Consider the following 15,761-nt stretch of genomic DNA (forward strand, 5'->3'; position numbering starts at 1 on the left):
TCGACATGAGTATACAATTCTAATTTTGGGTGAACTATTACTTCAAAATCAAAAATACAATATTCTGATGGCACTGATATACTTCCATATCTCATGTTTAACACGTCATGTTGATATATTTAACAAAGTCGTCTCTGTTTCTGCAGACGAAACAAGTGCATCCAACGTATGGGACTGTAAGAACAGAGGCGTCAATGGAACCCAGAAGGGTCAGATTGTGTGGAGACTTGAACCCGGGCCGTACTTTATGGAGCGTAAGTCGACTTTAACAAAACATGAGTTTATGTTTAAGGATATAAACTATTCGTTTTCTATTCCCTTTCACAAACTTAGATGTCTGTTGGTGTTTATCTTCCTTCTTTTTGTAGCCGAGACCAAGATCTGCTTCAAATACTACCACGGCGTGAGCGGAGCCCTGAGAGCAACGACTCCCTGCATCACTGTGAAGAACACCACTGTCCTGGTGCGTTGGCATGTTTGCTTGAGTGTGAGCGACCGCTGAGTCCACATGAGGTTCAGCTCAAGAAAAACATCACTTGAGAAGTCGGTTTATGTTGTCTAGAAGATGATCGTTGGGGAAAACACTGGTTCAGATATTTGATATTGGAGTTTGTTTCACGCTGTATCGAAATGCATGTTTAAAGATTGACTTTACAACAAATATTTACATTTGGAACACGTCAAACTCATGGTCCGGGGGCCAAATCCGACCGACCAAGTCACTTGATGTGGCCTGTCGAATGGTTGCTCAAAATCAAAGTGGATTCATGTTCATGTGGATTATATGACCTGTAAAGATGCCAGAGTTTGACCGGGGTGTGTATTGGCAAGAATATTCGATACAATCAAGAAACACGGGCAACAATACGATATATTGCGATACCATAGGAACAAGGATGTATGTGTAGTATTGTCAAGTACTTGACTGGTGTTGTAGAATTTACGGACCAGATGACTCTTGACGAAGTTGTAACTGCTTTCATTTGTTTTCAAACCAAAATATGTCCAAACATCAGTTTTAAAAGCTGCTGGAGTCACTGCATCCTCTCGTTCTCAGTCATCCTCGGGATCACGCAATATTTCATTGTTCCTTGCCAGCTAGTGGCCGGAAGTGGAATTGCAACACAAAAATGAACGCCACAAATATTTGATAATTTCAAAAATGAAATTATTTGATGTTGTATAGACTTTATTGAAATGTAAACTATAAAAGAAGTATAATAAAAATTAAAACCAGTTAAGTTAACGACACAGTATCGTGAAAATAATCATCGCGATATATATCCTTGTTTACTGAGTTTAAGATAAGATAAAGAAAACATTGACTATGCATGTCAACAATTACAATAAGAGAAAAGTGATGTTAATAAAAAAGTAATTTTATGGAAATGTTGGTAGAGGGGAACAAACACAAAGATAATAGACATTTTGTTCAGCCTGGCACCTTTATTGCTCATAACCTTTGGCCCCTCCAGTGATCAACTTTGACACCCCTAGATTTAGGGTTAAAAATGTTGCAACTTTGGTATAAAACTGCTGCAATTGTTGAATTCAACAGTCTTGTTTACTTATTGCGAGTTTGTTCAAAAAAGCTGCTAACAAATGATATTATTGCAGGTTTATTTAATGAAAAAAAGCCCTTTTTTATTCCGGGTATCTCTCATTGAGCTACGGTGAATGACTTGTTGTTATAAGCCAATAAGCCCAAACATAAATATGTGCACCAATTCTCAAAGTTTAATCCCAGATTAGTGACATATTGTGAGAAGGTAGTGATAATCAATCACCGGATGCTCAATTCTGTCGACATAAACAGTTCTTGCATATTGCTCTCACGTCGCCGATGTTGTTCTCGTTTCTCTACTCGAGCCACCGCCTCTGTGTCTGCTCAGACGCTCCAGAGTTTTTGTCCGGAATACAAATGTGTGTTTATCAACCTCAGGTGGAGGGTCTGGCTGAGCAGGTGGGTGTGGAGCATCCTCGCAAGCTCATCAGCTTCACTCTGACGGGTGAGTAAGAAGCAGATTCATTGCTGTGTCAGGCTCCGTTTGTCGCCACATTCTTCCTGAAAACTTCCGTTTTCTGTTGCCTTAAACATTTTTTTTATTATTCCTCGTCTGCCTTCTCTGTTGCTGTAGAATATATTTTTAAAACCCACTTCTCCTACTCTTAACCATGCACATAAAAAGGATGACACAGGAGAGTTTGTAGGAATTGTTTACCATACTTTGGTATGTCTCGTCTAAACAAACGCCAACGGTCCGTCCTGGGAACTCTCACAGTCACAGTGAGGAGTTTGGGGTCAGTTTGAGGATAAGGCCGTAAATTGTTCGAAGGGTCACTTTGATGTATGATTAATACGTGCGTACGTTTACCCAGGAATGCAAAATACATAAACCAAGGACTCAAGTCCTCCCTTTTAACAAGAAGACCTCTAAAATATTATGTATTCTATTAAAAGTACTTTGCACAATGCATTTAAATGTTTTGTTTTACGTTATTCTGTTGTGCTTTTTGCAAATGTTAAAATTGTCATCACTTCAAATGTACCTGTATTATGTTAACTAGCCTTTCTCTCTCCTGTGTTTTTTTACTTCGTACTCGAATAACTTTCATTTTATTTTTTCCTTTCTCTGTTCTACTTTTACTACGTCAAGTTTCTTTTAGTTTCTCATTGGTTGTTTAAGATGTCAATCATATGAAGGAAGTGTTAAGAGGAGATTTTGTTGGTTGAGTTTATAAAGTTTCATATTTTCATCCAGCAAAGTGTCCGATTTCCTTTCTTATCTTTAGCATTGTTAGCTTAGCTTCTCTATAAGTTAGTTATGGTATATTTCACATGTGCCAAACTCTAGGCCCGGGGGCCGAGTCCGGCCACCAAGTAATTTGAAGTAGCCCGTCGGATGGTTAGCTCAAAATGATAATGTTAACTTCTTAACCTTTAAATATGCCAAGATAAGATAAGAAACAGGGATAGTTTATGTCAACAATTATATAGAGATTTCAATGACAATTAAACTGATGATGAAGGAAAGAAAAACTGTGATTAATAAGATAGATTGTGCAACGATTTTGTTCCCTTGCCTTGTATATTGGATACGGTAAATAAACTATTCTTCATGTGTTTATAAAGATAGATATTCTCAATTAGTAGCGAAGAACTGTATAGTATCAAGGTATTTCATAATGCTATCTTCATATATAAACAAAAATGGACTTTTCTTTGTGTATTTTTACAATAATAAAATATCTGATGCAGATCTGCGGGCGACTGGCCTGAAGAAAGGCATGTTTTTCAACCCTGACCCTTACTTAAAAATGTCCATCCATCCTGGCAAGAGAAGTGTTTTCCCAGTCTTCAGCCATCATGGACAAGAGCGTAGATCTGCTATAATCGCAAACACAACCAACCCCGTGTGGCACGGAGAGGTCAGTGCTTCCCTCGAGGTGACGTATGAATAAGTGATATGTTTACCGACAAAATATGTCCTCGTTTTTCTTTCACAGAAATACACATTTGTGGCTTTAATGACGGACATCTTGTACATCGAGGTGAAGGACAAGTTTGCCAAGAGTCGACCGATAATCAAGCGTTTTCTGGGTCAACTCACGATCCCTGTGCAGCGACTGATCGAGAAGATACCTGGGTACGATCCATATACGTCACAGGTGCCAGAATCTGGCCCTTTTAATCATTTTTAATGTGGCATATATCAGCAATTTATGAGAATAATTCCACTTTTTAATTTCCTAACAGAGTCCAGCCTGTGAGCTTCTCTTTGTGTCGGCGATTGCCTACTGAGCATGTAAGTGGTCAGCTGCAGTTTAAAGTTGAGCTGACCTCCACTGGACCAGATGGTACGTCCATTTTAAGCCATGTTTTCTCTTTCAATTTTCTAAAGCATGTTTGTTGGAAAAATGTGTTTTTAATGCTGGATTTGAGTTTCTGTTTTTTGGCTTTGATTTAAATGGAACTGAAGTTGAAGTACAGTGGTACTGTACCACCTTTCACGGTCTTTTATTTTTTGGACAAAGTACATAGAGATAAACTTCAACAAAACCACGGAACAAATTGCAACAACCACCTTACTTATGGTGCCAATAAAATAGTGAAATCCCCTGATGCCTTTTTAAACATTGCTCTATTGAGTAACAACTGATTGGTCTCCAGAAAAACATAATTAAATTCTACATCTTTGTTGCTATGTGAAAATGATTGGATGGCTGGGCGGCAAAGCATTATGGGAGCTGCTCAGGTCTCAGCTACTGAGAGGGATGTTAAGAGGGACGACAACTCATATGCAATGTTGAGTTTTCACGCCAAAACTAATGTTATAAATAAATGTTCTTAAATAAAACGAGGGGGAAATTTTTAATGGACACTACTTTACGGATTTCATTTAAAGTTTGTTTTTTGGACCATCATTTCTGTTACTGTTTATTGTTTCTCTAAATTAATTGAGAGGTTTTCCAGCCATGGTAAGGGTTTTGATCTTCATCTGTCATCCTGTATAATAAATGAAACTCAGCGTCCCTCTGCCGGGTTTTAACGATCGGAATAAAACATCGTCGGAAAAGGTCGGATGGATTATTATCAATCCACTTTTCTGCTCCGACAGAAAGTGTGTTCTTATCCACCGGATTAGTGGCGACTTTATTCGACGACAAGAAGTGTAAGTGCTAATTAAAAAAGGTGTCGTTGTACTTGTAAATTGTCGAACAGCAACAAAATGGCTGTGAATTTAAATCAGGGAACAAAGAGAGAGTTCGAGTGAGTGGAGGATTCACACGTAAACATCTACTCGTCTCAACTCTTTTCAATCAAATCGTCTCTGTGTCCAGGTGCTTCTCCGGATTCAATCATAGGCCTCTCGTCTTTCAACGGAGCTCCGGGTACTCCGTCTGACGACGAAGACCTACCTCATCACCTCCCTAGTATCGTCTCCGCCGGCCTCTCGCCCACCGGCTCCCAGGGCTCGCAGGGGACGTGGGAGGGAGGAGCCTCGGCGTACCCGGAGAAGGACCTGTCATCACCCGTGGGGGCGGAGGGTAGATTCGTGGAGCTGGGAAGCTTTTCCGGACTCGAGATGCTCCAGAGGTCTCTCAGCGAGGGCCTGGACGCCATTGAGGCCCCGAAGGGCCCCGGCGAGAGACCCCTGGGGGCGGCTTCACCGAAACTACGCTCCAGCTTCCCCACACACACGAGACTCAGCGCCATGTTGCACATAGACTCGGACGAGGATGATGAGAGGTCCGGGGCGAACGACATCCCTCCGGTGCCGCTGTCGCCCCTGCTCATGATGAACGGGGTCCCCCCGGACGTCACCGATGACGACGAAGCGTTCATCAGACTGCAGCGGGGGCCCGAGGAGCCGGAGCCCAGGGTGCCGGAGGAGGGCGTCGCCGCGATGCCACCCGGGGGTGGGGGGGCGACACCACAGGTACAGGACTTGGGTCTGGACCCGGACGACGGGATGGAGCAGGACGTCTTCAGCGAAGTGGACGACCCTCCTTTCACGGAGGCCGTGTCTCATAACACGGCGCCGGAGGGCGCTGAGGCCCCCGGGCGGGGGGCCGACACCGCCGAAGACCCCTCGTCGGAGTTCGACACCTGCTCCATGGCGACGGCCCAACAGACGGTGGTCTCGACGTCCGAGAGCTGCCCGGTGACGCTGACCAGTGCTGTGGTGAGTTCTTTACGTCATCAGCTTCGATACCAATGTTTACGTCTCTGGGGGAACTGGGTGGAAAAAATGTAGCTCACAAAGTATAGTAGGTCAGAATATTTAACGTGCAAAATAAACATTTTAAATATTGAAACTAAAATGTGTTTTTTAAACAGTTCAATTAAAAATCCGAAACATTTTCAAAAGGCTTTTTTTTACATTTACGATTTGTAATTCCAATAATTAAAAAATACATTTTCTAAAATCAATATTTTTAAATTCGTAGCTTTTTAAATCCATCCATTTTCAACTGCTTATTCCTATATGGGGTCGGGCAAGAGGCAGGGGACACCCTGGAAAGGATGCCAGTCTTTCACAGGCCACACAAAGTGATACAACCATTTACAAACGCATTCAATACAAAAATGTTGGCATAGAGCATCTTACCAGACTAATCCAATCTGAATTTTACACTAAGCTATAAATAGCTAAAAATCTTACGGATGAATTGATGTGCAAATTACTCTACGTCGTCACGTGATCATCTGTGCGTTGAAATTCCGATCAAGAAACTCCGTACTCTTTTGTTATTGTCTGGTGGTACTAATATATAACCAACTTTTATATTTTGAATTCAAAAGGCTACAAATTAATGAATAATAATAAAAATGAATTTAGAACAATTATTTTGGCATATTTGTAATTAAAACATATCAAACTCTATGTGTAAAATAATTCATTTAAAAAAAAAAAAGGTAATTACACATTATTAAAAATTAAATTCAACCTTTCAATATAAAAACAATTGAATTCAGTGTTTTCCAGAAAAAAATAGTCCAATGCTTAAAAAGCCACAACAATATTTCAATAAATAAAATATTAAAGTTTAAATATTTGAACTGTTCAACCATTCAATGTTCTGATGGCTCTGATATAGTTATACCAATGTCTGCCTCTAGGGGTCTTTACATCTAGCATTGGATCTACTTTGACCTTAGAACCCAAATCAGGTGCACCAATTATTATATAGTTATTTCGAGATATAAACCCACATTTCAAACAAAAATAATTTTTGAACAAATACCTCCTTGTCAAGAGGTAAAAAGATACAAATAAACTGTCTTACCTTGAAACCGCTGGTTATTCATTATAATAAATAATGAAGGAAATAATGTTACTCTTGTAAATTCATGTTGTTCTGGTCGTGTAAAGTTATTTCAAATGTTTATATTTACATATGTTTTATATACATATTTAGTCAAGGATATTTGCTAAGAGGTTGTGGATCATAATTCAACATTATAAATAAGAAACCCCATAAACAAGACCAAGAAAGAACTTGGAAATCTCTAATCTTCTCGACTAGCTTTGATTTTTTTCAGTCATGAGGATCTTTTGTCTTTTTTGCTCTGCTTGTGATTCTTTCATCCTGCAGTCGAAAAAAAAGTGCCTCGAACACACACACTGTCCAGCTGCCTCCTCCGGTTGCCGTGGTGACACAGATTCTATTTTCATGATCCCTGAGTATCTATTTGGTCCGTGTCTCCACGATGTAGTCGGCAGCAGACGGTGAAATTCCCCCGAGCTCTACATTTCCTGACACTGTTTAATTACTTTGGCTGTTATTTCTGACGGCTGCTCTTACATATTTCAGTAAGAAGCCTCGTCCTGCTGCCATTATTCACCGCCACGGCACCGAAGATAGATCCGCTCCGATAGAACTTTAATAATTGAACACATCGTCTCTAAGAGGAAGTGGCAAGATTGAATTAATGACATCATTTAAAAATGTGTTATATTGATGCTAAATATTATGTGCGGCTGATTCTACGTGTAGTTGTTTGTGCATTAAGATCTCCCATCATGCACCATTTAGTCGGTTTAACCAGTCAAACGTCAATCCGATATAATAGATGTCGGCCTGTTATCCTTCCTCAGCACAGGTCTTATAGTTCAAGTGCTTTATTTCTCACATCAGAGGCAGACAGTCGAGGTACTTTCATGTTCTTTAACACTTACTTGAACTCCATGAATACTACCTCCAATTCTGTCCACCATGCAGTCGCTTGATTGACAGGCCAGTCTATCGTCTCAGACAGGCTGAGTTGATCGGCGGACACTAAAAAATATTCATGTAAGACGAGGAATAAAAGCCTGAGAAGGTTTGTTTCATGATTTGAAAAAAATATTTTGGAAAATGGTTTAAAGATGGTTTTAAAAAAGAACACAAATGGTTTCATTGCTCCACTTTTTGCAGAGCAAGCATAAAAACAAAAAAGTTGCCAATGCAAATTCCCTCTTTGTATAGTAAGAACTAAGAAAAAAAACTGTTTATACGTTTACATCTGGTCTTAATAAACTTTTCATTTTACCTACTAAAAAAAACAACTTTTATTTTACTTAGTGGTGAAAAGATCGACTTTTGCATGCAGAAAAAACCACACTAAAAAAACAGGTTTTCGGATTTAATAAGTCAGATTTTTGGAACATGTTTCATCTCTTAGAGCAAGCTAACAGAAATCATATGAAATCTACTGGCTAGTGCAAAGACCACCATTTAAAAAAACTATGTCTACACATTAAATTGGTCTCAGGATCGATTAACAGGATTTCTTTCCTAACTTTTTCTCCTCACAGAGAAAGAAAACAAACATTACATCAAATGTACTGCTGGAAAGATGCGATTAAAAAAAAACAACCTTTTCTCCTCATAGAGAAAAAAATTAAACTGGTGATAAGACTTTTTTTGCCTAGTAAAAAAATTAAATTAAAGTCTTTATTTTTTTCTATTCACTAGTGCAAAGACAATTTCTGTATTAAAAAAAAAACACACACAAAAAAGTTGCTACTCATTCAACTTGTCTTAAGTTTAATCATTCTTTTTTATTAAAGTTTTTCTCGTCACAGTGCAAGTGAAAAACATCACAGGAAAGAGCTGAAAAGAGCATATTTATATTATTATATTTTAATGCTTAAAAACGAAACAAAAACTACAACAAAAAAATAGTTCTAGGGTTTAATTACTTTGATTTTTTCAAACTTTTCTCTTCAGAGTGCAAGCAAGATATCACAAGAAATGCAAAACTTGTGCTTAAACTATAGATAGATAGATAGATAGATAGATAGATAGATAGATAGATAGATAGATAGATAGATAGATAGATAGATAGATAGATAGATAGATAGATAGATAGATAGATAGATAGATAGATAGATAGATAGATAGATAGATAGATAGATAGATAGATAGATAGATAGATAGATAGATAGATAGATAGATAGATAGATAGATAGATAGATAGATAGATAGATAGATAGATAGATAGATAGATAGATACATAGATGGATGGATGGATGGATGGATGGATGGATGGATGGATGATGGATGGATGGATGGATGGATGGATGGATGGATGGATGGATGGATGGATGGATGGATGGATGGATGGATGGATGGATGGATGGATGACACAATCTAAGTCTTAAGATAAAGAACACAGATCAAAGAAAAGTAACAAGGATACAAAGATTAAAATAGAATACATAGACTCATCCTTTCACTCCTTCCCCCAAACTCAGAATTAAACAGCCTAATAGAACGAGGAATGAATGAGTCCCTGAGTCTATTAGTGTTGCATCTTGGAAGGAGCATTCGCCTACTAAAAAAAAAAAAATAGTTGAAAATAAATGTTTCCTTTTTTACTTTCTCTACTAACTGGTGTATAGACAATCTCTGCATGCAAAAAAAAAAGCTATACAAATACTTGCTATATACCCATAAAACCGGTCGAAGGTTTAATTAATCAGATTTTAATGTTATCTACTAACCTGTGCAAAAAACATCCTTGTAGGGAAAAGAACACACAAAAAAAACAGTTGCTAAATAAAACTGGCCTCTGGTTTTTTAACTCCTCACAGAGCAAATAAAAAACTAAATCAAAGCAAATGTATCGATCACTGTTGCATGTTCACTTATTTGAAGCATATTTGTTAACGTAAATATTGGAGCAGGAGGCCGAAGAAGGAGCCGTGACGGTCATCGATCCAGGGGGGGAGGGGATTCCAGGAACCCCGCCGACCCATCAACCTGTTGACGACGAGGGCGGAGGTCGCGTGGCCGAGGCGGAGGAGGGAGTCGGACCGGCGGGAGGAGAGGAAGTGGTCGTGGACGGCGGCGTGAGGAGATCGAGCCTGCAGGCTGCAGGGGGCGCCGATGAGATCGAGGAGACGACCAAGCTGCAGGTGGAGCAGGGAGCCGCGGAGTCGGAGCAAGTTGCCACGGAAACGGACGGAGAAGAAGGTAGTAGAGGTTGAAATGATTTGTGTCCTTGTAGTGTCCAGTATTGTAGCGATAAAAGATAAAAAGTAAAAGATGGAGTCAACCATTTAGAAAAGGAAAGATCCATCCAAGACATAAACTAGTTCAAGCTCTCATTCATATTTTTAACCAAATCTTCATTAATTTATTTTATTAAAATATTCCCTTGAGGCTTTACAGTATATTATTTCAAATTCTTAAAGCAAAAATAGTTTTTGTGTATTTGAAATGAAAGAAAGTAAAAAACTAAATGACAAACATTGCTAGCTTAGCTGCTTTTTAAGTACATTTTTATCAAATGTACATTAAAAAAACAAAAACTAATTCAATCCTTTTTTTACTAAACATTAAAAAGCATAAAACAGTGAGTAACTATTATACCATAGGAATCTATTACTGCACACAGTAATAAAGGTATTATATAACCATTTTCATAGCGATATAAACATGTCGTAGCAGGTTTTCTCCAAAAACTAACCTATAAAACCTATAAAACCTTCTCTTAAGGTAAAACTCTGATGAAATAATGCTATTTTCTCCAGTTTTAAAGGACTGGCGAGTACAAATACATGTATACATCATATATCTCCTGCACAGGCACGACCGTCAACGGCCATCCGGTCCAGTCTCTTCCATCCGTCAGACACGACATCCATCGTTACCAGCGAGTGGACGAGCCTCTGCCTCCCAGTGAGTGTGTGTGTCTGCATGCACTGAAGCATCCGTCTTCTGGTATAATATCTCCTGACATGTATTTATCCTGCTCTCAACCCCCCGTGACACACATCAACACCTCGTATTCCGTCGTTGACCTTTTCCACCGAACTTCTCTCGCCCAATTCCTTTCACTGTCAGATGATGATAGAAAGAAAATAATCATTATCTTTAACACTTCGTGGATTCATCTGCCCTCAGACTGGGAGGCTCGTATCGACAGCCACGGGCGGATCTTCTTCGTGGACCACGTCAACCGAACCACCACGTGGCAGCGACCCACAGGACCACCGGCTCCTCAGGGTTTGACCCGATCCAACTCCATACAGCAGATGGAGCAGCTCAACCGCAGGTGAGGATCCTTTGGAAACATCTGACAGTTTCTGTCGACTGATCTGTTCTGAGGCTCAAATGAAGCTTTTCTTCATCGTCATGAAGACAAAAGGTGTCGTTGAAGGTTTCATTATTCCAGGCTTGTGATCACTTTTTTGTGGAAGAATGTGTTATTATTATTATTGGGTAAACGTTAGAGTTAGGGTAAAGGTTAGCTTTAGAATTAGGGTAAGGTTTACAGGGTTAAGTTTAGGGTTATAGTTAGGTTTAGACTTGGTTTAGGGGTAGTTTTAGGGTTGGGGTAAGGGTTAGAGTTAGGTGTAGGGTTAGCAACGAAATTTCGTTGCCAGTTTCACAGCTATGTTTTCTGTGCAATGACAATTTAAAAAAAGTCTAAAGTCTAGGTTTAGAGTTGGGGTTAGGAGTTAGGTTTAGGGTTAAGTTTAGGGTTAGTGTTAGGTTTAGGGTTAGGTTCAGAGCTGGGTTTAGGGTTAGAGTTAAGTGTTGGGTTAGGTTTAGAGTTTGGTTTAGAGTTGAGTTTAGGGTTAGAGTAAGGTTTAGAGTTGGGGTTAGGTTTGGAGTTAGGTTTAGGGTTAAGTTTAGGGTTAGTGTTAGGTTTAGGGTTAGTGTTAGGTTTAGGGTAAGGTTCAGAGCTGGGTTAAGGGTTAGAGATAAGTGTTGGGTTAGAGTTAGGGTTAGGTTTAGAGTTAGGTTTAGAGTTAGGTTTAGGGTTGGGGTTAGGGTTAGGTTTAGAGCTGGGTTTAGGGTTAGAGTTAGGTTTAGGGTTAGGGTCAATTGCTAAAAGGAAATGGTTGGTTCTTCTTGAGACAAATATAAAGATCTTGTGACGTTAAACTGTGAACGTATCAACTGTTCCAGATACCAGAGCATCAGAAGAACAATAACCAACACTGATCGAACGGACGAAAACCCAGTGGACTTACTTCCAGAAACACTTCCAGAGGGTGAACTAATGCCCCAGTCCATTTCAGGTCAGCTTAAAAAGGATCTTAAATTAAAACTATTAAAGCCCTGGATTGTTGATGCCCATGATCCGATTCTCCTGCAGAATTCAGACGGGACAGCACCATCAGTCCCAGCAGTGGTCGCTCGCGGCTCTCTCTGCTGCTGCAGTCGCCCAGCGCCAAGTTCCTGTGCAGCCCGGACTTCTTCACCGTCCTGCACTCAAACCCTGTGAGTGTGACGAGGATCCTTGTGGATTTGTCGAATTCATTTATTCTTCCGGTTTTTCCACAGAGTGCCTACCGCATGTTTACGAGCAACACCTGCCTGAAGCACATGATCAGTAAAGTGCGTCGAGATGCTCACTACTTTGAACGCTACCAGCACAATCGCGACCTGGTCACCTTCCTCAACATGTTCTCCAACAAGCAGCTGGAGCTTCCACGAGGCTGGGAGATGAAACACGACCACACGGGGAAGGTAAGCGACGTCTTCAAGTATATCTGCTCCAGCAATATTTGAAATAAAATCATTTGTAGCCTCGTATATTAAAAATATCTATTGGATTCCTAAAGACACATGTTTAAACTCAAGGCTAGGATGAAATCTTGTTTACCATAGCCACACCCACTCTGCTGTGATTGGTCGAACATCAGGGTTTGTCACCACGCGTCATCAATCCTGGAAGTCTCCACCTCCAAGAGACTTGTTGTATAAACGAAGCGGGGGCGTGATTACAGCTGGCTGGGGGAGGAGTGAAGCCATTATTACATCATAATAGACTCTCGTAACCTTTCGTTCGCCCAGATTTCAGACGAGAACTTTACAAAGTAATAACTTCAAAACATTTGAAACATGTCAGTCAGGAGAGTTGGGTTTTCACTTAAATGTACTTTTAAGTATACGATCCCTGCTGTTTCCCATTTAAATAAATAAACCTGTGATACTTTTAACTCGATTCCTGGAGTCAAAACATTGATTTACCCAAATAATAATTGCAAATTAAATGAGTCAAATATACTGTATATTTAAAATATATTTTAATAAGTTCAATACATTTTTTTCTTGCTTTCGTAGAAGCTACATTTAATAAAAACAATATTTCTCTAGACCATGTTGTGACCCTAATATATACACCTCAAATGATACAAGACCGCCTTTGTAATAAAGATGTTTCTTCTACACCTGTACAGAGACACTTAGGAGTTTATTTGACGACAACAACTTGTTAGTAAATCCATCCAAACGCTTGACCATAACCCGTTTCTTATTCTCAGCCCTTTTTTGTCGATCACAACTGTCGATCCACGACCTTTATTGACCCGCGGCTGCCGCTCCAGAGCTCCCGGTCCACCGGGCTGCTCGCCCACAGACAGCACCTGAGCCGCCAGCGCAGCCACAGTGCCGGGGAGGTGAGGAACGCTAGATACTGTTCTCGATCTTTTATCTAGACCAGCATCCATCAATCAATACTATGTATGATTGACACTGATGTAAAAAATAAACACTTTATATTAAACTCCAGTACTTTTGACAGTCTAATAAACATGCTTAAGCAAAAGCAGGAAGTAAATAAATGTTTTTAATATGAGCAAAAGCTACTTTCTTTTTGTAAACTTTACCAGTTGCAGGACTCTTGAAGGAGAATATGCAGCAATTAGATTCCCTCTGGGGGCCACATTATAGACTGTGTTTGTTATATCGGGTCGTCTAGCCAGAAGAAGGAAGGGACAATCAAATAATTTAATATGATGGAAACAAATGGAAACATTTAGTAAAAAAAAGGAGAGCGTAAACTTGGCTTAAGGCTTAATTTGATTGAGTTCATTTCATTTTTTTAATTGATTTTATTTAAAGATACAAATAAATAATTGCATGATTTTTCATATAATTTACAATTAAAAAAAAAGAAAAAATTAAACGCAAAAGAAGTGATTTTATAACACAAAATACATTTTGTAATAATTAATTTGATGAATATTTAATTAAAGGAATACAATATAAAAGCAATACAACAAATATACAACCAATACCAATACAATTTGCAAATAAAAGGAGAAATAAGGTCTTTAAACTAAGCTATTATATGTAGAGTTCCATAGCCATCGGAAACATTTCTTAATGACAGTTTTATAATATTTGGTCTGAATTAAAGTATTTTAGGAGGAGTTTGTGTGACTTTCATGTCAGTTCTGTTTCACATTTTTATTTTTTCCTGTGTTCGATTTTTTTTAGAATTTCATAAAAGCGCAATAGTTAAAATAATAATAATAAATATTACATTTAAAAAAAAAAGTGTTTTAAAAGCATGACTACATGAAAAATAATGATTCAAATAAATACATTAATACATAATTATTGAATCATATCAAAGCAAGAGAAGAAAATCAAATATATCCAGGGTTTTCGCCAGTGCCATGCATAGTAGGGGCCCCTATGCACAGGGTCCCCCTACAAAGGGTGTAAGAAAATATAGATTTAACGATATATATCTCGATAATTCTATTCCTGACACCATAAAGATATTAAATTGCGCTCAATATCGATATTTTTAAAAAACAACCCAAAAAGTAATTTATTTGCGCTGACGTCACACGCCGGTGCTGGTTTAATAATTGTATTAAACATCTAAAGACTCATCACAAATATGCGCAGATCAGAGAAAAAATAAAGACGAAACAAAGCCGTTAACTTTGCTGTTCTGTAGAGACGAGAGAAACTTTCAGTCGATGCATGAAAGTCAACAAACAGTCGAGCAGTTTTTCAAACACTGACAGATGCTGGTCGTTTGTGTTAACGCACTTCATTGTTTATATTTTTGTTCATATTTTGAGAAGTACTTTCACATTTGCTTAGAGAAAGTATTCTCTCATTTCTTTGTTGTAAAAGCCAGAAAAAGTGTTGTTTCTTTAAAAGACACAATATATCGTTGTTAATACAGTATTGCAATATATCGCAATATATCGTATCGTCACACATTTGTAGTATCGCCAGATTCTTGCCAATACACAGACCCCTACGCTGTGAAAAAAAAACCCTGGTGAGAACCCTGATATCATCTGAAAGTAAAATGATTAGCCAGATATATCTCACCACCGATTGGTCGTTACATCACATCACACTTTCCTTGGAAGCACAAGTGATGTCTGCGACCATCCGGGAGGTTCTGGTGTTCTTGAATGACATCACAGACTCAGGAAGCAGCAGTGGAAGGTTAATAATTCATCCGGTCTACAGTACTTTCATAGACGTAAAATATTCATCCAGTCTGATGTATTTGTGGAGCGTAGTTCCTCAAGATTTCAGGAGCGATGTGTCAGTTTAGGTCAGTGGATTCACGGTGAATCGGTTCCAGAGCTGGGATGCGACCTGAACTGTAGTGCCTCTCTCTGTCCCAGGTGGTGGACGACTCGCGTCAGAGCGCCGCGCCCGCCATGCCCCGCCCCTCCAGCACCTTCAGCGGCTCCAGTCGCAGTCAGTACCACGACCTGGTCCCCGTGGGTGAGTCGCGGAATCCATCATACGCCGACCTCGGATTGGACTTTAATGCGTTTGAAACATCGCTTCTTCCCTCGCAGCGTACAATGACAAGATCGTGGCGTTTCTACGGCAACAGAACATCTTCGACGTCCTGCAGGAAAGACAACCCGAGCTCGCCAGGAACACCTCGCTTAAGTGAGCCTTTTGCTTCTGCGTGTTTGTGCTGTTCTTTAGCTCTTTAAAGCTGCAGTATGTAAGATTGAAATCATTGTTTCTTGCTCCCCCAA

General features: G+C 39.3%; 1 protein-coding gene across 4 annotated transcripts in view; it reads left to right on the forward strand.

Annotated features, from left to right (window-relative positions):
• hecw2a (HECT, C2 and WW domain containing E3 ubiquitin protein ligase 2a) overlaps positions 1-15,761 on the forward strand; it is a 45,259-nt gene that overhangs the window by 15,643 nt on the left and 13,855 nt on the right. Inside the window, exons 3-18 of one of the 4 annotated variants that reach the window (XM_087803783.1) lie at positions 147-254; positions 369-463; positions 1,943-2,009; positions 3,260-3,429; positions 3,508-3,647; positions 3,758-3,858; positions 4,843-5,687; positions 9,675-9,966; positions 10,582-10,674; positions 10,900-11,050; positions 11,911-12,023; positions 12,101-12,225; positions 12,289-12,474; positions 13,272-13,406; positions 15,375-15,495; positions 15,573-15,669. In XM_087803783.1, the coding sequence (XP_087659909.1) occupies positions 147-254; positions 369-463; positions 1,943-2,009; positions 3,260-3,429; positions 3,508-3,647; positions 3,758-3,858; positions 4,843-5,687; positions 9,675-9,966; positions 10,582-10,674; positions 10,900-11,050; positions 11,911-12,023; positions 12,101-12,225; positions 12,289-12,474; positions 13,272-13,406; positions 15,375-15,495; positions 15,573-15,669 (2,839 nt within the window). The remainder of the gene's footprint in view (positions 1-146; positions 255-368; positions 464-1,942; positions 2,010-3,259; positions 3,430-3,507; positions 3,648-3,757; positions 3,859-4,842; positions 5,688-9,674; positions 9,967-10,581; positions 10,675-10,899; positions 11,051-11,910; positions 12,024-12,100; positions 12,226-12,288; positions 12,475-13,271; positions 13,407-15,374; positions 15,496-15,572; positions 15,670-15,761) is intronic. The other 3 variants (XM_087803786.1, XM_087803784.1, XM_087803787.1) reach the window with 3 other exon arrangements.

The sequence above is a fragment of the Callionymus lyra genome, chromosome 12 (genome assembly GCF_982586985.1).
Source record: "Callionymus lyra chromosome 12, fCalLyr1.hap1.1, whole genome shotgun sequence".
NCBI classification, from domain to species: domain Eukaryota; kingdom Metazoa; phylum Chordata; class Actinopteri; order Syngnathiformes; family Callionymidae; genus Callionymus; species Callionymus lyra.